Source organism: Crinia signifera, chromosome 3 (assembly GCF_055691185.1).
Source record: "Crinia signifera chromosome 3, ASM5569118v1, whole genome shotgun sequence".
Taxonomy (NCBI): Eukaryota; Metazoa; Chordata; class Amphibia; order Anura; family Myobatrachidae; genus Crinia; species Crinia signifera.
The window spans coordinates 29,116,973-29,142,487 of record NC_139219.1 but is presented as its reverse complement, the minus strand read 5'-3'; the positions used below and the strand labels follow the sequence as shown (position 1 = coordinate 29,142,487).

The 25,515-nt window shown below is 46.6% G+C and overlaps 1 protein-coding gene across 6 annotated transcripts in view; it reads right to left on the bottom strand.

Moving 5' to 3' along the window:
* Positions 1-507: 507 nt before the first annotated feature.
* Positions 508-25,515, bottom strand: part of ENAH (ENAH actin regulator) — a 55,867-nt gene continuing 30,859 nt past the window's right edge. For 2 of the 6 annotated variants that reach the window (XM_083175553.1, XM_083175554.1), the window contains exons 4-14: positions 20,451-20,535; positions 14,268-14,659; positions 10,821-11,612; positions 9,677-9,993; positions 9,443-9,591; positions 8,591-8,648; positions 7,614-7,662; positions 7,358-7,424; positions 7,093-7,171; positions 4,550-4,607; positions 508-3,080 (exon numbers count right to left, since the gene is read on the bottom strand). In XM_083175553.1, coding sequence (XP_083031679.1) covers positions 3,043-3,080; positions 4,550-4,607; positions 7,093-7,171; positions 7,358-7,424; positions 7,614-7,662; positions 8,591-8,648; positions 9,443-9,591; positions 9,677-9,993; positions 10,821-11,612; positions 14,268-14,659; positions 20,451-20,535 — 2,084 coding nt within the window. In that variant the 3' untranslated portion in view covers positions 508-3,042. The remainder of the gene's footprint in view (positions 3,081-4,549; positions 4,608-7,092; positions 7,172-7,357; positions 7,425-7,613; positions 7,663-8,590; positions 8,649-9,442; positions 9,592-9,676; positions 9,994-10,820; positions 11,613-14,267; positions 14,660-20,450; positions 20,536-25,515) is intronic. The other 4 variants (XM_083175556.1, XM_083175557.1, XM_083175558.1 and 1 more) reach the window with 2 other exon arrangements.

Genomic DNA, 25,515 nt, shown 5'->3' with positions numbered 1-25,515 from the left:
GTGTCTTATTATCGGGAAAACACAGTATAAGATCAGCTTCTGTGAGCGGCGCTAGTATTTTAAGCGGATATTTTGAGGAGCTCTCACAGCAACGATGGCACTCAAATTAAATAGAAACTCTGCACCAGGACAAACAACGCAGGTCACACTACTAATTCACTGGAATACCATTTGTTCCCAAAAGATCCTGCAACCACGCGTGTTTCACCTATATTCCACCTATTCAAGATAAGCACACACAGCATTGTTTATATACAGTTTTCATTTATACATATTACAGTCTTAACATTATCGGAGCATAGTCAATTCTGGTAAAATGTATCTTCAAAGTTAGAAAAATAATAATAGCAATATGTAAACCTCATAGAAGAGATACCATATAGTTATCTATAGGGCATTCATTTTTTTGTTATTTTTTTTTTTATCACATTCAGTATACCTGGCGGAAACCTTTTTTTTTTTTTTTTTTTTTACAGCAGTCCAAAGATTAGAAGCCTTCATCAGACCAACAGTGGAAACACATATATTGCAATTTTATTTAATTTGCTCAACATAAAAACAAAAAAGTTAGCATGTAGTAAATTTAAAACAAGAAAAAACAAAAAAACAACAACAACATAATGGTAAAAAATAGCAAAGATGACAGAAACAAAAAACAAACTAGAAGTGGAAAGCAAAAAAAAAGGTGACATTCGTTTAAGTGTTCTGACTCCGGTTTCAAATGAGACACCTAAAATATAGGAGGGGACGAGATATTTCAGCATCAGCACCTGATTTGTACATTCAGTTCTATGGTTATTCGAATTATTTTTTTATTTTAAAACCCTTGGTTATTTTAATCACAGCTTAGGTCACAGTGTTGCGAAAAAAGAAAAAGTGGAAAGGACATCTAAAATCGTCCTCGGGTTAAGACATCTAAAAAGACAAAACAATATGTTTCCCCAGATGAATCGGTAACAGCCTGAATCACTGAAATCTCTAATGATCCAATAACCAGCGGGTAACTGTTAAACTTAATGTATTTGTGAAATCGTTGAAAGAACACCAAAAAAATAACCCCCCTAAAATCTTAGGGGTTGGAGGGAACTTGGGCAAGGGGGAGATTTAATAAAATGAAACGGATATGCAAGACAAGATGTGAACACGAGATGTGAACACGAGATGAAGACAGTGGATTACTCTACAACTGAAATCATGTTCATTTTAGACCAAGGCACAAAAACGTTTAGTGCATAAACTGGTTTCATTCAATACGCGAAGGGGGGGGGCATTATAACCCATGGACTGTCTGACTTTGGACTGCTCTGAGTCATGTGTCATATTTATGAGTTGGCTTAGTCTTGCTTATTAAGTAGAAAATAAAGGACACATGGATATAGCATTACATAACATGGCTGAACTCTAATTGTTGAAAAAGTCTGCAGTAACAGAAGTAAACGGTTATTAAAAAGATGGTGACGACTCAAACGCATTTTGGGGCGAGCCAGTCCTGGATAAGCTTGTTGCATTAGTCAACAATGCCTTCACGTCGTACCATGCACAAATGTTTTTGGGGATAATGAAAAAGCGGCTTCGTACATTGTGATATTGGTATAAATATTTTTTTTCTTTTTGTATATAGAGTCCGGGCCTCTGTGTTTGCCAAGTACCAGATGAGCAGTGAAAGCGATTGATGTCCATGGTGAAAAGCTTCCTGTTGACGCGTTTCGCTTTGGCGGCTAGAACTTACTGGGGGGTCAGTTTTCCATTTTCCTTTCTCCTGAGCTGCAGTGAAATCTGTTCTCCGAGTAGAATTTCCATATGGCACGGCTCCAAACAAGGCTAAGATTGCAAACTTCTTCTAACACGTCCTTCAGAACCTTACATTACAACATAACTCACCAGCGCCATTCTTAACTGAATGCCTTTTGAAACTTCTCCGGCGAAAGAGTTAGACGTTGAATTTTTTTCCCCCCATAACCGGTCATCGTGCAAATAGACCAGCTTTGTTTTAAAAAATGAATCTTTCCTCTGACATGCCAATCCTTAGCATCACCCACTCCCATTATCAAATGCCATAATAAAGGGTCAAAAACAAGAACCTACAAAACTGCTTGTTTGGTACGTTGATCATGAAGACAGGGAGAAGTCACAAGTTGGCCGCTGTTCACTCAGCCCGACGGGAAGCTCAAACCCATGTTTGCGAGATTTGAGAGAAACGTTTTGGGGAAACAAAAAAGGACAGTCATAGAGTCCGTCATGAAACGGACGTTCCTTCCATCGTGTTACTAGGTTGACAGAGTCTGTCCCTACGCAGGATTAAGGGAGTCCTTAAAAACCATACCTTTGACTTAATGCAGATCTCTCTTTCGTAAAATAGGTTTTTGTTTTGGTAAAGCATTTTAACAAGTTATGAAGGCATTTATGTTATCTTAAATTAAACTATAAAAAAAAAAATTCCCAAGAGGCATCTTTGTCAGAGTATCAAAAAATATGTATAAAATTAAAACCCTCTCGATGTGGAAACACTTCCGAAACTTCTCCCAAATATTGCGCTGTGACTACACGTCTTCATGTGCCCAGGACATACCTCCAGATCATACATTCTACAACATACGTGTACGAGTGTGTTATCTTACTACGTGGAAATATCAAACATTATAGGAAGACAAACCTGAGTTACACTTGCAGCACACAACTGTATCACCTGCTGGACCGCTTGCTGATTACATATTGGAGTTATGTGCAACGCTTGCCGTTCGTGTTTCCGCGTAATTGCGATCTGGTTTATGCGCTACAAGCTCATAGGACGGGAAAATAAAGTAACTTCTGCAAAATTGTTTCGAAACTTTAAGACCATTTTCCCCTTGGCTCTCGAAGCGCAGAAAAAAAAAAAAAGAAATGATGCAGAAAAACCAGGAGATCATTTTGTATACATCCAAAGTGAAGTCTCTATAAGTTCTTTTTATGCTGTTCCCCGGGTGTAGAGTATGCCTTTAAAACAGCTTAGAAAAAGGAGTTCTTACTAATTAGAACATGGGAGCAGATGCTTGTCCCTCCCCTCTACGCACTGTTTGATTTCCCCAGCTCTTGCCTGATGGCTGAAAGAAAGAGAAAGTGGTTAGAGATGCAAACATCATGGCGGCAGCTGCAGTGTTATTTTAAATGTTGTCAGATTACCGCCCCACCTCGCTCATCCTCATCATTGCCGTTTGGATCTAGACATTGACATAACCAGTCTGCCTACAAACCAACGACCTCTTCTACCAACTGTAGTGCCTATAACCTTGACAATGTGTTCTTTAAACCTTTGTGATGCCTCCAAATTCTCCAACTCCTCCATATTGCTTTCTGACCACAACCACCTCTCCCTGTACAGATTGCTTCTCCAGAAAGGTAAGTAAGCGTGTATTCCTACATATCGCAATGATACAACGCAATATATATATATATATAGCCACTAGGACTAGAACATGAACAGACCACCATGTTTTATTGATATCTAACTTGCCAAGCAGGACCCCGGATCTTCTCTTGGTCACATCTTCATCGTAACTCCCATCGCTACTCCATACACCTTCAGTGCCCAAAAGTTTGCTTAAATAGGAGAACTTTACTCCACCCATCATGACTACTGCTTTGTCCAATCACATCACATCCACAGCAAGATCTCTCTGGCCTATGCCTGACTCCTGCTATCTACCGAGAATGCAAGCTTCCTCTCTCTTTGTGACACTCCACAAAGCTTTCCATTGGCTACCCATGCCCTAAAGGATGCAATTCAAGCTCACTCACCCTGTAATAGACCTGTGAAACCTCCTGTTCTGAATTCACAAACCTCGCCAAGCAGTAAGGCCCCTTACTAGTCCTCTCCATTTGGGCAATAACCTTCTGCTCTCCTCCCCTACATCACCAAACTCCCCATCTGCAGGACTTTTTACATGCTGTCTTTAGATCTTTAAACCTACCCCACCACGTAGTCAGACTTGCCCCCAAACCTGAAAACTCATGGGAATCCCATCTCCCGCTGTTACACACGGGGCCAGAGATCTTAATGTGAACTACAATAAAGAAACCCTGATTCACACAGTTGTCTCCTTCACCCAGTGGCGGCCTTGTAAGGCCTTCATAGAACCCAGACCTGTACAAAGCAGTAGTGTGTGGCCATCTCTAATTGTAGAAAGGGATGACAGTGTATAGGTCGACAAGCAAAATGTTGTCAAGGGAATGGTTGACGCATGTAAAGGTCGATATAAGGTCACTTTTTGTGTGTCCATTTGCAGATTTCAGAACGCATACCCCAAATTAGTGCACCAACGCCCCATTTCATGATCCACACCACTACTGCTGCGCTCGCCAGCCTTTACCGTTGCCAACTTAAGCCCACATGGATGGTAAAGTTTAAAAGGAAACAAACACTCCTCATGTCAACATTTTTCATGGGTTGACATTGACCACTGCCTGTTGACCTATGGAGCAGATACTGTGGTGGTCACTGCGTAAGTAGAGGCCACAAACATTCTCTCTCTCTGGTAAAACCATCCCCAGTAAATGCATTTATATTTCTCACCATCAATAAGTTCTTCTTTTAGTTTTGTTAATTCTTTCCTCATTTCTTCTAAAATGTCCTAATTGTTGAAGATGAAGAGAAATAAAATCATTATTACAAGTAAAGCCTTCACCTACTATATACACAAACAAGTCATTTAAAAAAAAGTGTACCCCAAATACAGCTCTGCCAATTCTAGCATTAATATCACAGAATATATAAATGTCAGGACACCTCTGGCGGTGTCTTGAGAGTGTTCCGGTGATACAGAGATCATGTGACCACTCAGAGCCAATGTCCTAAAAGCTGGCAGTTTAAAGACAATAAAGTAGCTTAGCGGGCACACTGATCATGTTATCGCCAGTACCCCACCCCCCTCATTAACGCTCATGAATATTCAAAGCTGACCAGAGAACAAATATGAGCCCCCTGCAGCTCTCGTCGTTGTGAAAAGCAAGATACAAAAGCCATAACAGAGTTCTAGGTTTACACATTATCATTGCTAAACAAACTCTTTCCCCATAAGCAGAACCATGCAGGGACAGGGTTCGCAAATACTCGCTATAGCGAGTATTTTACCCACTTTTGGGCACCAGGGACTCATTTTTTATGGATGGCTGGGTCCCCTGGGACTCGCTCCGCCCATTTCAGCATGCATGCCATGTTAATATGTGTGACAAGGGCGGAGGGATCTGTTTCCCCCTCAGTTGTGATGCGACCGTGGTGAAGACACAGTGTGACTGCCGCTTCACACATCTGCTGGGCGTGAAAATGAAAGTGTCCCTGTCACTGCAGAGTCATAAGCAGCAGTGCATGGAAGCCACGTAAGCTAGCTCCTGCACTGCGCCTCAACAACAGACGGCTGGAGCCAACACCAGAAGCAGCTGCTCAGCAGGGGAACAGAGCTGCGGCTGGTGTGAGGACGGAGCACGAGGAACTGAAACCAGAATTGGGGGCCAGAACCAGGGAGGTGTGACAGTGAGGATGGAGCAGACCCGGGCAGGAAGTAGAGGTAAGAGTGGTGCGTGGTCCATTTAGCAGGCTGCTTCGCTGTGTCATGTAAGGGGATTTATCGCGTGTGTGTCACTGTCACATCCTCCAGGCTCTGAGTGCTGGCTGTTATTGGCCCAGTTGTCCCCTCCTCCCCTCACTGCAAGGCTGGCAGAGAGGCTGCAGCTCACCAATTAACTCTTAACAGGCAGAGCTGCCTGTAGGAGAGGAGCCTATAGACTCTGCTGGGATTTCACTCACCCTATCCCTCCTGTTCCTGCTGCCATTACTTTTAATTTTGTTCTAGAAACAATGGACGGTGGCAGAATCCTGATTGGTGCAGCACAGGTGTCTCTATTCCAACATGCCTTTTTCTAGTATATGTGTATCCTGCTTTATGTGAGTGGGTAAATTGCCAATTGACCCCCCCCCCCCCCAACCCACAATAGCCACAGTTTTGGGGTGCCCAAATCTATGTTTGCATACCAAAAAAATAATAGGCTCAGGCTGGCCCTTGGTTTAGGGTATATGCCATATGGAGGAGAGGAGGAGGCTTCTGTATGTGCCATGCTGGGGAAGGGGAGAGGAGGCTTTATTCTGTTGGGACCCAGAAAATGTCAAGTAGGACACCGATTTTTGTAAGTGAGGGGTCCCAGGGACCCATAATTTTGGGGGGTTTTCGCGATCACTGAGGGATATACACAAAGCCACCATGAACAGGTGTAAAACATGCCATCAAATTCATTCTTAAATAATGGAGAGGAGTGAGGTCATGCTTGTGGAATAGTGACATCACGGGTTCACAACTGACTCAGGATGAAATGCACATCTGTCAGTGACCGCAGGATGCAAGTCGCCTGGTAACAGGGAATCTAGCAGATTACAGACTGAATAACAAATTCTACTGATCTATAAAGCGATTACAGAAAGAGCGAGAGGTGCACTAATCCTTGGGTACTGTAACGCTTTGAGTAGAGGACATGGTACGGTCTCCTGTCTCCCTCCCTTATCTAGAACACAGACTCCCATGCAGCCTGCAGACAGACACATGTGAAGTGTCAGCAACAGATAACGGTCCGTTGCCCTAATGTTGCTGCCAGAATGACACACTGTCACGGGGGGCTGAGAGATATCAGAACCCGACGGAAATTAAACACTGTGCAACAGTAATGTAGGTAACAAACAAGTATGGAGTTTAGGGCAGAGGTATTCAGCCTGCCAGCTGCTGCAGGACTACACATCCCCGCATGCCCTGCCACAGTTTTACTTGCACACTGGCAGAGCATGCTGGGATGTGTAGTTTCACAGTAACTGCAGGGCCGTATGTGGAATAGCCCAGCCAACATTAGGACTGCACCCTGGAGCAGTCCTGCGCCAGCAGTGCCCAATCTCATATGTAGCAATTTATGCCAAGCACAAATAACGGTTTAGGTTAGTGGCTACAGCAATCAGCATTTGTGGTGCCACTGGACGGTTGTTCCACGATATCCTCATCTGAAGATAGTGCGATACTTTCCTAAACACGCAGGGTGGATGAAAACTGTACGAGACCAGAACACAGCCCTTTACTGTACCTGTTTCAATCGGTCGTAGTCCAAGGCTTCTGACTGAACCCCATTGGCACTGGGCTGCCCCGTTGGTGTAGACTTTGGTCTGGAAAGAGATTTTGTTTTCAGAATTCAGAAACAGTCACTTTTGAGACTAGTAAGTGTTAGTATACGGGAGAGCGGTGGAATGAGATACGTCATAATATGCACCAGCCGGGACTGGCAGACTAAGTGCACAGATACAAAGCCAAGCGTGCATACCACACAAACAATGACATCCACAGATGTGTACCTGGAGATAACAGGTGATTTGCTACCATTTATTGTGTTCGTTCTTTCCCAAGGCTTCCGCGTGGGTTCTGTAGGAGATAAAGAGCAAGGAAGTTACTGACCGCAAACGTTTAACAAACCCGTATTTGTATCAATGATCTTTTCTACAGACACTGGGGAATTTCCCGCGTGTGCCTGCTGGGTGATAACATAGCAGCCATGGGGTCGGCGGTAACCGTGAGATGACACGGGATGAATTATGGCTTGTTAGTGCTTACCAGGTGTGCCAGCAGAAGGCGCTTTTATAGGTGCGGGCTCCGACTCCTCCTGCATTACCGGGACGACAACAAAGCATTAATGAGAAGCAGGTACGCAATGATGCACTTTAAATAGTATTAAAAACAATCCCCACCCAGCGATGTAGTTATACAAGGTCTCTGGTATGTATCTAGTGTCTGTCTCCGAAACACTGCCATCTGTTGGCAGCGAGTGTAACTACATCTATTTCTCTCACATGCACAAACACTGAAGCAATCACAAGGTAGCAAGCCTGCTTGAAGCTAATGCTTCGAAAGCTAGTCTTCTTGTACCATATATAACATAATCATATATTATATCTGAGATATGAGACCATTAATAGCTTTATTGTATGACAAGACATTTTAGGTAGATTGGGCCCTCACTATTCTCCAGATGATGGGTCGACAGTGTCTACATAGACACCCAAAGACACATATGCACATAGACACATATGCACATGGTCGACACAAGTGGATGATGATTTTTAGAATTGATTCCATACTTTAACATTGTACCTGCTTCCACTAATTAGGGGTCCAGATGTCGACGTTGAAAAATTCACGTCAACCTTTTTCATGTGTCTACCCATTTGTTGTCAACCTATTGACTGTCTATCTAGACACCGTTGACCCTTTAATCCAGAACATGCAGGGACATAGGCATATAGTAACTCTAGAATAAGGACATCATCTAAGTCCTACCAATGTCTATAAGTGGTAAAGAGGAATCACGGGAAGGTTGACATTCCCGTCATTCTAGGTTACATTTGCCAGGTGTTACGGCCTTCATGTGAACCGCCGGGGGTTTGAAGAAGGCGGTGACTCCATTATTACTTGCTCACACTGTATATAGCCAGGCATAGATTTCAGCCACTTCATCGCGGATCGGCGTCACCCAGCCGCACCAGGGAGGACGCAGCCGCATGCAGCGGAGTACGGCGCGGACTCTCACTTACCACTTTCTCTTCTTTTACGTCCGGTTCTATTGTTGGCGCCTTCTCCACAATTCTCCTCCTAACACAAGCAGAAATAATGCGTTAATACAGCTTATCCAATAGGAATTAAAGGTGCCATCAAATTCAATAGCGTGTAAGCCTGTAAGCAGGCCCTCTTACTGCTTTGTTTGCCCTTTATTACTCCGTTTTATTACGTTTGTTTGTTCCCACTTGTACAGCGCAGTGAAATATGCTGGCGCCATACAACTATGAACAAATCTGTCCATTCCGGATCACAAGCTATGGCTGTTATCGGCTTTGTATGGGTCGCTGTATAGTGGTACACAAAGAACAAAGGACAATTTCACCTATGGCGCTGTAACCTTAAAGCTGCAAAAGACAGAAATATGATGGTCGCTGTATAGTGGCCTCAATTCTTACTACGATATCATCCATCTATTACTATCTGTCCTATGTGATCTTGCAGCTGTAATCTGTGGCGTTACCCTCTCAGCCTCCCGTACACCACCGCCCTGTGCTGAGTAGTATCTGTAGCTGCACCGTGACTGCTGGACTGTACAGGACTACTGGTGTGAAAACAGCCAGATCTTCCAGCAGACCAGCAGAATGGTTGTAGTCTCACATGAAGGCGCACATACATAGAATGGACACCAATTCCCAAATAACAAATACAAGAATACTTGAAACAATGATTTAAGTAGAATCTGTAGCGAAACATTTTGTTTTTGGAACTCCCTTCCCCTCTAATGTTTAGCCCCCCCCCCCCCATCGCCACTGGCTATTGGTGCACAAAACGAGCATACACCGCACTAATAAAGTTTAATGCGCAACAATTGTTCTAGTACAACTCACCTCCTTGCTAGTAACGCACTCATCTCTTCCATCAGTCCACCGCTACCCCCCATTGGAAGGGGACCGTTCCCGCGGCTGGGTTCCGTTTTAGCGGGACTCGGAGCGGCAGCTACAGAACTTGCACTGCTCTGACTGGCAGCTTCTTCAGTCTATTAATAACAACATAACGGGTTAATGGAAAATGTAAATGCACGGACTAATATTTAGGTACACAGTACGCTACAATGTAATTACCCGGGAGACTTTTCTAAGCTTGGCTCCAGCCAGCGCAGCGGCCAGGCCCGATAATGGACGGTTCTCGTCTGAGCCCATGGAAGCCGCAGAGAATGGAAGTGGCGGTGCAGGAGGTGGAGCCGGCGGAGGAGGTGCAGCCATTGGCGCTGGTGGTGGAGGCCCAGGGGGTGGTGGAGGCCCAGGTGGTGGAGGGGGTGCGGGACCTGAAGGGGGAAGAGGGGGAGCAGGAGGAGGTGGGGGTGCAATAACTTGAGACAAGCTTGAACCTGAAGGCAGAGGGGGTGGAGGAGGCGGTGATGGAGGTCCCGGTAGCACACCTATAGGAAATAAATTACCGTCAGAGCAGGTACGCACACATTACACATCCTTCTCCGCCATCTATAAACGTCTTTTTGTTTTGGCTTTGTAGTGGTTCACTGGTCTTAAACAGAACAGTAATAAAATAATAATATTGTCTGTTCTTAAATTAGAAACATAATTGAGCAGAAAAAAAAAGGAACTAGGACTACAAAATTTAAAGTGTGCAAATTGCTAAGAAACCACAAGAGGGCACTGGTTGGTTAAGGCAGGATTACACTGGAAGCGCTCACACACCACTGAAGTCATACTGCAAAATGCATCATATTTAACTCACTGCAAAACAACTACATCTGTATTTGGCACCACAGAAAGACATTGGCATAATAAAAAAACAACCTACCAGTGTAGTCCTGGCATAAGGGGTTAGTGTATCTATTTTGGAAACCATGGTATTTGCAATACCACCCATTAGCATTTCATGCCACCCCATTGGGGAGAATTGGCGCTGTTGCTAAGATACTATTGTGTAATGTACAGGTAGGTAAAAAACATCCTTATTGAAGACTAACAAATTTCTACGGACTTAATTGTGGACAGATAAGGTGGCAGAAGGGTTTGCTGAAACCCCCTTCAGAGGTTATAGGAACACAATAGGTTCTAAACCTACTGCATGTGTTTGGGGGAATAGGCAGTGCTCTAGGGTTGCATATATAGCTGTGTATACGCCATTCACATGTGCCTTTGAATTATTTGACGTGGGTGTAGTTTCGGACCTCTATAAAACACAAGCTTAACGAAGTCAAGTCAAGGTTAGTCAGTTAATCGCAGCGACAGAAAGCCTTACCCGGATGGGACGCGGGGTCAATCAGCTGAGAGGTGGCGGTGAGGTCTGGCTGAGATGCACAGGGGTCTCCCAGCACAGAGTTTAAAGAATTTTCAACAGAGGCGGGGGAGGCTGCAGAAGGAGAAGGGACAACACTAGGCTGGGATGAAGAAGCTGAGACAATAGGAGTGTTTGGAGACGGAGCGACAGCTTGAGATGAAGACAGGGAAAAAGGTGGAAACGATGGCAATGGAGGTGGGGGAGGTGGCGTGGCAGCACACGACAATTCAAATGAGGACATATCTGCATGCCCGTTAGGCGCCGCGGTTATGAGGGCCAGCTGAGAAGCAGAGACTAGGTGGACTGCACGTGGGCCAGTTGCCTTCCCAGGAGGGCTGCTAATCATTACAGGCGGGGATGGAGGTAGCGGGGCAAAATTAGAAGCGGACCAGGAGATAGGCTTCACAGGAGGAGGAGGCGGGGGTGGTGGCGGGGCAGGGTTCACCGGAGAAGGTGGTCGGGCGACCTTATTTATGGGTCGGGGAACCGTTGCATAATGGGGAAGGACAGGATGGAAGGCGGAGCCTAGAGATGTGGCGAAACGTGATGCAGAGTGTCGGAGAGGAGGTGTGGGCGGCGTGGAGTTAATGGACTGAGAGGTCACAATGACGTAGTCGGCAATGGAGTCTGTACATATAGAGGAGATGGGGATGGACATGGCTTTAGCGTAAGAAATGGGGGATGCCGAGTGAGGCGGACAGCTCGAGAAATCGAGATTTTGAGCGTTATATAAAGAACTGTCGAACGATGAGTCTGGTGTGGATGCATGAGTAAAAAAACAGCGACAGACAGGACGAAAAGAGAAAATAAAGAAAAAAGAAAGAGAAAAAAAAGGAGCTAATGAAGCAACCAAACCAGCATTCAAAGAAAGTTATAATGAGATCTACGGTTAGTATAAGATTAGATAGTATAAGATTAGATAAAGAAGATGTTATTGCAGAATTCACCACATTTCACCATTATACATTGGAGCCCCGACATGCGGAATCTGATGGGTCCCACATTGCCCCTAAATAGAAATCATTTATAATTCTTAGGGTGCCATCCAGCTAGGTTCCAGCAGTTCACAGGGAGAACGAGTTACTATTGCGGTGCCACGTAAGCTGTACCCCAACTGTCCCCCCTCATGGACCATTCCAGAGCAGAACTAGCACATTTATTCCATGCAGCCCAATCAGAGCTGTGAATAATAATCAGCTGGTCTGGCGGTAGCTAGTTGTGCGTGAGAGCTTCTCGCACCTTGTTTATAATCAAGTAACTGGCTTTGCTGGCTCATGATATACAGACGAGGACTGCACTTTAAAAGCTGGAATTTGTGACCTGGTGTTTTTCGTGATATAAAACTCCCAGTCTAGCCACTCCCAGTCTAGCCACTCCCAGTCTAGCCACTCCCAGTCTAGCCACTCCCAGTCTAGCCACTCCCAGTCTAGCCACTCCCAGTCTAGCCACTCCCAGTCTAGCCACTCCCAGTCTAGCCACTCCCAGTCTAGCCACTCCCAGTCTAGCCACATCTGGCTACAGGATCTACCAAAGCATAAATACCAGCCATTATTGGGCAAAATTTGTGGTGGACAATATGAGCAAGGACCACATCACCCCTCAGAGGCTTCACCTGTCTCCCCCCCCCCCCCCTTCATTTATTTGTGACACCTGTGACGCATGCCTACATGCCTTCTGATCAGTTATTAAAAATCTGGTGATTGTGTAAAGATCAGTCCAGTGGTAGAACCAACGTAGTGTCCCGACGCGTTTCATTGACCAGTACGCCACAGCATCATATTACCAAGCTGTGAGTTATTCCACAACAAAATGCACAGGGGGCCCGATTCGCATGTGGTCGGAGCGTGCATACATTGAGGGCCCAGTGCTGCATCTGCCGTCAGCCAGCTGAGTGACCAGACGACAGGAAATCTCAAATCGGAAGATTCTGTCCTTAACACTTGAGCATAACAGCTGGCTCCCGCCCCCCCCAAACTGGCTTCAGGGTAGCGTGCAGCCCTTTTCAAGGCTACAGGGCTAACGATACAGTCATTGTGGCATGATAGTGACTGTATGGGTGGCCCCATAGGGCTGCACATTACCCTGAAGCCAGTTGGGGGTAAGGAGGCAGCTGTTTGTAACCACATCCCACCCCAGGGGTCTTGGTATCACGGGTAGTAAGTTCCTAATTAAGCAAGTTATTAGAAGGCTGACGTGTATTATATTGCAGACAGCAATGTGTGTGTGGGGGTAACAGGACGCATCCGCACATCATTAGAGCACAGCATTAGTAGGTTAGCACTTTACCAAGTCATCAGAACGGTCAGACAAACGTTTAACCACAACCGGCATCCGAAGGCAATAATGTAGGAAACCCTGGTCAGATGGTGTCTCAGTGTCTACAAGTATGAATACTAATTCCTCTCCTATTTGCACGCCCCCGCCAATACAACCCATCTACAGCATCAGCGGGAGCACCCTGCCGGCAAGAGTCTGAAAGATCCCTTTGCATAAAGTATAAGAGCAATTCCGTAGGGAACCTTTTTAAATAAATAATTTGGTATGTTCCAATGAAATGACCCCACAGACTGGAAACTGCGCATGTAGTGCACAGTGAGACTTCCACCCCTCGCTTACCATGGTAACTCCCAGGTGAACATCATGCAAGTTCTACAGGAATTTCCAGCAGAAATATCCCAATCTCAATATTTTTTGATTAATGAGAAAAGTCAGCAAGAGAGTAAAGGTGCCCATACACTAGTAAGATTTTTCTTCAGATGTGGCTGGTTGGAATAAAAACATGGTTATGGATGAGTGACAGTTTGGCAGTTTTCCAGCATTTCCAAGCAAATGGTCAACTGTCATTTGCTCTCATCCATAACCATGTGTTTGTTCCAACCAGCCAGATCTGAAGATAAATCTGCGTGTGTATGGCCACCTTAATAGGAAAGGTGCCCAACCCCATATTCTACAGCAGGCCTAATCAAACGGAGGCTTTGCTGATATTTTGGAACTACAATGTCCCAGCATGCACTGCCACGGCTTTGCTGTTATGGAATGCTTACATTTCGCCAGGGTATGCTGGGATGGGTAGTTTAACAACAGTTGGCCAGGCTTGTCTGATCTATAACAAAATAAACAAGCTGGGGGAGTGCAGTGACATCACAGAAATTACACCGCAGATGACATCACTGTAACAGGTCACTGAAACGTTCACTCTGACCAGGGTTTCCTGAAATCATCCATTTACTTCGCAGCCCAAAAAAAATCAACCTGTGGCATGTAACGGAACCACCAGTGCCAAAGATTGGCATGACCTAACATGACCCCACAACGACTAAAGGTCTCTGTGTGCCTCATCCCCAGTGTTCCGGCACGATGCACCCCTGTGTAGGTGTATGAGATGCTCAGTTGCGGAGCGGCACTTACCAGTGTTGGACACTCTCCTCTCCCGCTCCCACTGCAGCTGCTCCTTCTCCAGCTGCTCCTGCAGCTCCCTCTCTTGTCGCTCCTGCTCCAATCGCTCCTGTTCCTGCAGCTCAAGCTCCAGCTGCTCCTGGCGCTCCCTCTCCAGTCTCTCTCGCTCTCTTTCCAGTTGCTCTTGCTCCAAGCGCTCACGCTCCAGGCGTTCTCTTTCCAGTCTTTCCCTCTCCAGCCTGTCCCGCTCCTGCCGCTCGCGCTCTATGCGCTCACGCTCCAGCCTCTCGCGATCCAGCCTCTCGCGCTCTAAGCGCTCGCGATCCAGCCTCTCGCGATCCACTCGCTCACGTTCCATCCGCTCGCGTTCCAGCTCCTTCTGCCGCTGCTGTTCCTGAAGCTGCCTGAGTACAGACGGAGAGGAGAAGAAGCGTTATTCGGGAATAAAGGGAACCATGGTGACTGGATAAATGCTCAGCTCAACTTCCATTAATATTTTAGAAGGAAAACAATCAGTTCTCTTTGTCAGGGCCGCACGGGGACGGCACAGAGCTCCCGTCCAGACACTTACCCGGCAGCAGCCGGGATAATCAGGGGCGCACCTCCTATAATGCACATGTGATGTTTATATATGGAAAACAGATCCTGTACACACTATGTATATACTGCTGATTGCTTATTCCAGCCATCTGTAACACTCGCACAGAGCTGGCTCCTATTCCCCTTAATGGATTCAAGGTAATATTGGAATTACAGGCTCCGATGGACGGCCTTGTGCCATTTATGTGTGACTAGTTAAAAGGCCATAAAAATGATGGCTTCTGCAATGTACTGTCACTTTGAGAGCTGTGACAGTTTTTAGTCCACAAACTGCACCCCACCCCCAGTCCCTATCTGCTCCTACCTAAAATCTCTGTCTTTGCGGCTCCCTCTCTCCATATCCAGCATTTAGGTCGACATGAGTCTAGGTCGATAGTCAAAAGGTCGACATGCGTTTTTTTTTGTCCCGAATGTCAACAGAATCGACATAGCCACTGAAACATAGCACGGTGTCCCCTCGCATGGCTCGCCTATTTTATTCTTCCACCATGCCCTAGTGGAGGGTAGTGCATGAAATACCGCCTGTCGGCACAAAAAAAAAAAAAGTAAAAATACCCCATGTCGACCTTTTGACTTTCGACCAACATGTTGGTGACCCAATGACCGTATCCCACTCTGATAGTCTCATTCAAGTAAGGAGATGGAGCATCTAGCAAACTCCTTCTAGCAATACATTTACTAAAGCTTTTAAAAATGAAAACGAGAGGATGTTGCCTACAGCAACCAATCAGATCCTGTCTATCATTTTCAAGGCTGCAACAACACACAGTATCTATTTGACTGCTGTGAGCAACAATCCCCCCCAGGGGTCATCTTCGGGTCTATCCGCTGCTTCCATACAGGAAACCATATTAGGCCAGTGACCACGGTGATCACAATCCAATCACTGTAGAACAGGTACAGATTCCTGTCATCTTCCCCTATTCACCTATTATAGAAGACGGGCCCGGGAGGACGTCAGAGCTGAGGGCTTCGCTCTGTCCGGCTATTATTAGCATTGCTGGTATGTAAAGGCAGGTGCGTGACTTAATGCTGTGGTCACAACAGACTGCGATGACGTACCAAGTCCCGGACGCTAAGCTGGCTGCTAATAATGTCTCCGAGCAGAGAATAGGGGTCTATGTACTAAGACTGGGAGAGAGATTAAGCTGAGAGTGTTAAATGCCAAGCCAATCTTGTCACATTACAGGCTGTGGGGCAGATGTATTAAAGCACCAGCCAATCAGCCCCCAACTGTCATTTTCAAACCTAGACGATTGGCTGGTGTGTTATCTTCCACCTTTATCTCTTTACCAGGCTTAATACACCTCCCCCGGTGTTTGAAAATGGACAGGTAAGAGGTAATTGGCTGATTCTCTCTCTCTGGCTTAGTAAATAGACCACTACATTCAGTGTTATTTTAGCCATGTGAAGGGATGGCTGAGGGGGTTATTTTTAGCAGATCTCTTCGGGACACCCCAGTCTGTGCTCCGTTATTCTCCAGTCGTACTTACAGCAGGAGTCGGTCCACCTTTGGTCCATTTCCGTTCTGAAGCACAATGTAGCAGCCATAGGGCTTCATACTGGAGGCGAACCGGGTAACTCCTGCCTCGCGGCCACCACTTTCTCTTTATAAGCAGGTTTAGCCTCAGCTGTGACTTCCAGGCTATAAATAGCCAGTGCTGCGCTGTGTCACGCTGATGCCATCCCCGCAATGTGTTCCTGGCCAAAGCCAGCCGTGGGGGGATTACACAGGAGCAACAGATTGGCCCCTGACAGAGGGAAGCACTGAGGTCACTGACAGACGGAACTACATTCTCATTTCATAATGCTCCAGTTGTCTACAAACCACTCAGCTGCCATATTGTTGGCTGACAATGTTTGTATGAAGGACGGACAGTTTTGGGCCTAGTTCAGCACGTGTAATGCTTGTGAGGTGGTGATAAAAACATTTACACAAAGGGTTCCTGAGGTGGTGACAAAATCCGACGTGTAAAGGAGATCTACAGTATGATCTATGTTTCAGGATGATTTGTATTGTACTCTCTAAGTGTATTGTACTCTCTAAGTGTTCCCTCTAAGCTTATTTGCAGGGTGCCACACCCTGCCCGTTTTTAAAACCTCAAAATGTACCCTGCCCTTTTTGTGTGTGGCACGGTGCGTGCCCTTACGCCACCCCCCAATGTGCTGACATGACGCTGAGAACTTTCGGTGTGTGCCTTCATGTGTAATGTGTATTACGGGGTGTGGTATAATGTGTAAGAGGCATTACAGTGTGTGGTATAATGTGTAATTATCATTACGATAGAATATGTAATGGGTATAGCAGAGTATGATAAAGTTTAATGGGCATAATCCAAGTGCAGTGTGTAATTGTTTTATATATGTTTGTTTCTAATGGAAATTTCTAATATAAAAAGTGTGCCTTCCCGATTAAAAAAAATAAAAATGCCCTGCCCGGTGGTCGGCTCCCTACCCTAAAAAATTCCTAGAAATGAGTTCTCAGGATCAACCATCTCGGTCTTCTGTATGGTGTCGGCAGCCTCGTCTGTATGTATTTGGTGGCACTGAGTAATATGTGTGCATCTGTCATGAACCATCCGGCACTGGGAAGCGTACAACTAAATGATGTTGGATCTTATCCAGTCTGACCCCTTATGTGCGGCACCAAAGTCACCGCTGACCCGCAGCTGTGCGCTTCGCTCGAAGGCCAGGATCCGCTTCCGCGTGTCCTGATGTAATCCCGGGCAATTACATCACTAGCACAAAATACATTTCGGCTCAACTTCTACATAGATTATGTGTAGTGCTATGAGGAATGCCTGAGAGCTATTGCCTCCAGTGCACTATAAATAGCAGTGACAGCGTACGCTATAAATATCCCACCACACACAAACTGTACAGCTGCCGACACGTTCTATAGATCTCTGGCAGACCCCGGTGGTTGTCAGTCTTCCTGTGATTACAAACACCACGTTCCATGCCTATGGAGACACAGGCTTCTGTTACGGAGGCAGCCTATCAGTTATGGATGACCATTACAAGTGACGCACACTAAATTGGGACTCCGACAATGGGGCAGATGTATTCAGCCTTAACAAGAGATAAATGCAAGGGTGATCAGGAGAGATAAACGTCCAGCCAATCACCTGCTAACTGCCATGTTACAGGCTGTGTTTGAAAAAAGGTCAGTAAGGAGCTGATTGGCTGGACGTTTATCTCCCCCTATCACCCTTGCATTTCTCTCTTGTTAAGGATTAATACATCTGCCCCAATTAGGGTGGCCAATCCCGGGATCGGGATCGGCGGGATCCCGGGATTTGGCCCCTAAAACACCGGGATTTCAATCCCGGGATTGGAGTTTCCAATCCCGGGATTTCGGGATTAGACTGCGCATGCGCAGTCTAATGCCGGCCAGCGTCTGAGCGTGTGCTCAGACACTGCCCGGCTTCTCCCTTTCCCGGTAGTACATCCCTGCGCAGCGTGACGAGTACAGAGGTCACGCTGCGCAGGCCAAGCAGCTGCACAGAGCCAGTGTGGCTCTGTGCAGCATGCGTTTGCCCCTGCCCACCAACCCGGCTGGCTCCCCAGAAGCCCACCCCCGGCTCGCTGCCCGCCCCGCTAGCCGCTACCCGCCCATCCACCCACCCTCCAGGCCGGCTCCCCGCCCATCCGGCCGGCTCCCCGCCCATCCACCCGCCGGCTCCCCTGACGCCCGCCAACCCACCCGGCTGCCTGGCTCCACAGACACCCGGCCGGCTGGCCGGCTGCCCACCCACACACCCGGCCGCACCGCACCCCTGCCCACATGTAAGTAAATATGCGGGCGGCTGGGGTGCGTTTCTTAAATTAGGGAAGCCAATCCCGGGATTCCGGGAATCCCGGGATTGGGCATTTTTCAATCCCGAAATCCGGGATTGAAAAAATGCTCCGGGATTGGCTTCCCTAGCCCCAATGTGTGCAAAGCATTTCTGTTACCTAGGAGACTGTCAGAGACTCAGGATCATGTTCTGCCTTAGAGTAATGCCAGATAGCCCAGCGCCACCCTTTCAAATAGGTTTTTTTTTTTGTTTGTTTTTTTAGAAATAATACTTTCATTCTATTAAAACTAACAAGGGCAAGGAAGAGTGTTGCCCATAGCAACCACACTATCATTTTACAGAAAGTGCTAGATAATGGGGGATATATAAAAAATACCTCATACTGAGAATCCCAACAGAGTAACCCAACCGCTGTACCACCCCTGTCGTCAAAACCTATGCCAACCCGCAGCCTAACCCTAGCCACTCACAGCGACGGTTCTTTTATTTGATACAATATTTAACTAAACTTAAATTGACTTGTCTGTATTTGTATTTATTTATATGGAAATAAAGCTGTGTACACACGGGGGCGATAGGGGCTATAATCGCTGGGAATATGGTCGCAGGCGACCATATTGCCAGTGATTGGAGTGCGCACCAGCGATAAATCGCCGGGTGCGCGCTCCCGTTTTCAGCCCCTTTCCATTCACTGGTCGCAGGAGCTTGCTCCTGCGACCAGCTAATTACCTCTGCGGCTCCCCCAGCAGAGGTTCCTTTTCATCAGCGACCATCACTGGTCGCTGATGCAAAGGAGACACTGGGCAATATATTGCTCAGGAATCTATTGCTAGCAATAGATTCCTGAGCAATATATCTCCCCCCGTGTGTACGGGGCTTAACAGTCGCTGTGAGCGGCATTTCTAGTGGATATTTTGAGGGTCTCTCACAGCAACCTTGGCACTCAAAGGGTTAAGTAAATTAACCTCTTAGTGGCTTCACTGGACCTTTAACAACTTTTTTTTTTTTACAGTTATAAAATCAATGAAAGAAATGTAACCTATCAACAGTCTATGGTGCAAGTAACCAGGAATGTGATTGGCTAGGGCACGAGCTGTTTCTCCAATGACAGAACATTACATACGATCACATGATAGAGATGATAGAGGTCTCTCTTTGCCCGACCAGGACGGGGGTGATCTAGCATGGGATCTTCCCAACTCTGTGTGCGCACGAGGTGTATATGGTGTCTCCTCTGTGTGACCCATCTGTCTGCTGTCACATGAGCAGGGCCCTCCATCCCTATGCCCCTCATACCACCATCACCTCCTAACTGCTCATAACATTCAACAGCGAGCACTACTTCTGTGGGTATTACAGCTGCATACAAAAATGGGTATGAGTCATTGTGTCGACCACTGTAGTTCTACAGTTTATTAACCCAGATAATCCAGCTATTTAGACAATCCGTACAGAAGACATGGAGAGAACTACAAAGTGGGTGAGTGGGGGCAACAATCACCCGCTTGACCCACTTCCCATTGCTACGAGCACCATCACCGACCGTGACAAAGATTACACTAGAGGTTCCCAATACGAGGTCCGCAAGGCACCCCAAGCTTTTAAGTATATCCAGGTTTGGCCACAGGTGACTTAATTAGTACCTCAGGTAAGGTGGTTTAATCTGTGCTTATACTTTAAACCTGGACTGTTAGAGTGTCTTGAGAACGGGATTCGGGAACCTCTGGGCTACACACCAAGTTCTCTCTTTAACCAACAAAAGAAATATCAGTGTTTAGCGAAACGGTTCCGGTACCTCCTCTGGATCTCCAGTTCTTCCTGCGATGGCCCATTCTGCACTTGTTGGGGTATATGAGAGTTCTGTCGGGACAACGTTGGACCTGGAAACAAATGAGGACAATTTAAAACAGCAAAACTATACCCGGTGTCTGAAGCGCAATCAGTCATCGATTGGGAATCATTAGTCTGGATTATACATAAAAAATAAAAGATTCACTTTTTTTTTTTAAATCAAAACAATTATACGGCAGCTGATACAGCATGGCTAATAATCTACACTAAACGAAACTGCATATGTTCCGGTTACACCCAGAGTTAGGGGCAGCTACAGGGTACCGACAGTAAGCATAAGCATCAGTTATGCCCAGAGTTCCAGGTAGTTACAGGGCACCGACAGTATGCATACATTTCGATTACACACAGAGTTAAGGTGCCCATACACGTTACAATTATTGTATACAATATTGTATACAATATCGCATCTCATCGCATCTCGGTTTTGCGATGAAATCAGATGAGATGAGATCTAGTACAAAAAGTATGTGCTGCACATGCTTTTTGTACTAGATCTCATCTCATCGGAGCTCATCACAAAACCGAGATCGGATGAGATGCGATATTGTATACAATATTGTATACAATAATTGTAACGTGTATGGGCACCTTTAGGGGAAGCTACAGGGCACGGACAGTAAGCATGCTTTTCGGTTAAGCCCAGAGTTCTAGGCACCGACAGTACATAATCACCAAACAAAGGCGCCATCTAACAGACTAAGAGAACAGTGATATGACTCACCTAAAAGAAACACTGGGAATAAAAAAAAGAAAATTAAAATAGATCAGATCTGTAAAATGAAGTTACTGTAGGTAAACAGAAAGCAAACCCAATTTCCTGATACACCTGTCATGCTGGAGTCCCTCAATACAACAGTGGGAAACTGTATGGGACCAAATATCCAGGTGGACTCAGGCAGGCACTATTCTGATGGTGTATGCTGCACCTCATGGCATTGATCACAAGATGGCAGGTTAGCTTTCGAAGCATTTGCTTTGCGTGGGCTTACTAGTTCTAATATGTATACACAAGTCCCAGTAATAACTGCACTGACTCCTGTCACCAATACTTTGTGCTCATTAGGATAATCTGCAATCTGAATCCCGCACCCCCTACTTATTACTGAGCACGAGCCTTCAGCTGTATCAGCCCCCCCTGGTGACCGCAAACGATACTACGATTTACAGTAATGGCGGCATCACCGCACCCTCACTCCTGTGTAATTGCACCTTGGGAACCGTTCCAGATTGTCAACTTTTGTTTAAACTTTCTTTTATCCTTATTCTATATTCTGTGCGCACTGTGAGTGACCTCTGCTCCAAGATCGGACTCTATGGTGCCATAACGCTGGCTTACATGCGCCGACGCAGCAGTAGAGCCGCCCAGGAAATGATTATTCTAGGTGTTACTATGAAACCTTTGCTTTGGGATCCATGGTCCTGCCTGGAGCGAGACACACAACACCAGAAACCAGCTTTCTAATGTAAAAGCTTCTGTGCAGCTCAAGTCTGTACATTTATTGCTAAAGCAGAACCGCAGAACTAATATCGGACAATACAACTACAGAACGACTTTATGCCAGGCCACAAATTATCACCGTTATTTATAAGAAAGAATAATCTTATTTCCATTGCACAATGGTCAGACCCCAGTGAGCTACCATTGAATTCATATAATAATTCTATAACTGAAGACAAGACAATGGGACACAGCTAATGACACACATACAGTGGAAGCGGGGTCTCTCTGTGCATATTCAAATACAGAGACACATCTGCATAGTACCGGCCAGATGACCGAACAGCAAATCTTTAATCATTGAAACCTAACTTTTCCATATGCTGCCAAAATCCAAACGGGCTGCAACAAGAAACCCCAGTTCTGCAAATATTACAGAACGCAATGACATCAGCGCAGAAGTACACAGGGTAATGCGGTAAACAAGGCGCTGTATTCGCCAATAGCCTGGGCTACAAGTACTGTACTGAAGGAACGCCGCACAGATACTTACAGGCGAATATATGGGCATGGTCTCCTTTATGACAGCAGAGGTACTTCCACATCCCATCGCGGGAAGCTTGAGGGTCTGGCTCATGATGGGCAGGGTGTGGGTTCACCTCGCGGCGCCCGTTGGTGTGCAGAAACAGGACCATTGTAAGGAGGATGCTTCCCTAGGCTGGGGAGCACATAGCGATGGGAGCGGAGGCTCGCCTTGGCCAGCCGCTTGTTGTATCTGCTCAGCTCAGACTGTGAAGTCAGATTCCGGTCTGCACCTCCCTGAAACGACTGAATTATTGATGCTTCTATATCCATAATCCTAACCGCTTTCTAACTCCGACAGGGGCTAATGTAAACCCGGGGCTCTCAGAGAAAAGGAAGAGCTTCAGCATATTAGCAAACATTACGTGAAGTTTGCAAATATCGATTCATTAACCTCCGTCGAGAAAGTGGCTGCGTCCTTCAGACAGATCCATTAGAGAGCAACAGTGTCAGCAGCACACGGGGGTGGGGGGACCGGCTCTGGGCCAAAGCAGACAACGCTGACATCCATTTAGCTAAATAAATCAATAGCGCTATTCTTAAAATATAATTTATGCTCTGCCGTATATTACCGCATATAGGAATAGATGTTCATCTCCAGCGCCCACAGTGCAGTGGTCCCCAAACTGGGTCACTTGCAGGGCTGCCACAGGTTGGTGGTGAAGTATCACATCGCTAGTGGCTGTCAATCAAACAATATATGGATACAAAAAAACATGTCAGTGGACAGGAATGTGGGGGGGGGGGGGGGGGGGTACAGTGGCCACAAGGGGATAAGGGAATGATGGGACTTGTAGTTTCACAACAGCTGGAGGGCCATAGTTTGGACATGCCTGCCCTAGGGGATGGTATGGCATGAAATACCGCCGCCTGTCAGCACACAAAAAAAAAAACCATGTTGACTTTTTGACTGTCGACCATGCCATAGTCAACCTAATGCTTGTGGTGACCATCCAACCCTATCAACCTTAGCCATGTCAACCTATTTCATGGTGTTGAGCTTCAGTGGTTGACGCAATGCATGTTGACATAATGTGTCTGCCTAATGGCCGTATACCAGCTCTCCGCACCAGCCCTTCTGATGACTGGAATGCCCTCTGATCTGGTGCTCAGTACTTCCCTGCGCTGCTCATTCTGACGCCCAAACATAGGAGACACAGAGGAATTCTTATAGGCAGACCAGTGGTCTAACATAATAGCGGAGACTGCAAAGAGGGCATCTTGTGCCAAAGACATAAAAGCCACTGCCTGGCATCTTTCCTGCAGGTGGTATTTGGTACTCGCCCGGCTACACAAAAATCTATCCCAGCTCCTGGAAGGATCCTAGGAGACCATGTGCATTTGCAGGAACATTTCACCATATCTGGTGGCACAGTCCTAAAGATGAGACTCTCTGACACAACGGTAAGGCGTTACTTCCTGCAGAGGGCAGCGCCAATGTAAGGAATGGGTACGGTGTTCTTGAGCTGGATAGACTGTCTGGTACAAGATATTAACATTCATCCTCTATTTTATGGGTTTATAAATTGTACCAAATGATTTATATTTGCCACAGACAAACCAAAACTGGTTGAACAGGCCGGAAGATCCTCTAATGTAGGTATGTCCAACCTGCGGCCCTCCAGCTGTTGTGAAACTACAGATCCCAGCATGCCTTGCCATATTTTTAGCATTACCTAATAGCAGAACTGTGGCAAGGCATGATGGGACTTGTAGTTTCACAACAGCTGGAGGGCCGCAGGTTGGACAAGCCTGCTCTAAGGTCTACATCAATGAGGCAGGAAGTGACCACAGAAATTAGATTTTTGTGCATTTTTAAAGTTTGTTGTTTTTAATTGTGCCTTTCTGCACTCGATAACACGCGGCCCAGAGTCACACTACAGGATTAGCAACATCCAGGTCTGGCTGCAGCATAGTTGGATAACGTAAGACCTTGGCCAATATCCAGCAAGATCACGCTAAACACACAGGAAAATGGTTTCTGTTTACACAGGCGTCTGTCCTATAAATGGCCACAAGAGGGCAGCATGAGAGCAGCAAATGGGTCTCCCAAGCTTACTGCATAGAACTGGAAGCAATTACAAAAAAAAAAATATCACAATTTTTCAGAATTCGCCCTTCTTTCATCTTGACCTTAAATCCCCTCACTATATAAACTGGAGGCCTGCATCAAGTCATACTGTTACAGACATTACACCCCTGCGCCAACATAAATATCTATTTATAGAAGGTCCACCTGCAATCGCACAGCGGGATTATTCCAGTTTGGTTGCGGGTTAGGAAATCAGCTCCAGTGGACTCATCCTGACCAATGGCTCCAATACGCGCAAGTGTGATGGACAACTGCCGCGCACAGTGCACCAGGAAACCCTTCCCGGATACGCACGGACACTCAGTACACCAGGAAACCCTTCCCCGATACGTACGGACACACAGTGCGCCAGGAAACCCTTCCAGGATACGTACGGACACACAGTGCGCCAGGAAACCCTTCCCTGATACATACGGACACGCAGTGCGCCAGGAAACCCTTCCCGGATCCGTACGGACACGCAGTGCGCCAGGAAACCCTTCCCGGATCCGTACGGACACGCAGTGCGCCAGGAAACCCTTCCCTGATCCGTACGGACACGCAGTGCGCCAGGAAACCCTTCCCGGATCCGTACGGACACGCAGTGCGCCAGGAAACCCTTCCCTGATCCGTACGGACACGCAGTGCGCCAGGAAACCCTTCCCTGATCCGTACGGACACGCAGTGCGCCAGGAAACCCTTCCCGGATCCGTACGGACACGCAGTGCGCCAGGAAACCCTTCCCGGATCCGTACGGACACGCAGTGTGCCAGGAAACCCTTCCCGGATCCGTACGGACACGCAGTGCACCAGGAAACCCTTCCCATATAGGTACTGCAGTGGAATATGCCTGCCTCTAAGTGTGCGCCAGAAAACCCTTTGCGGTTACGCAATACGGCCATTCACTTTGCAGCA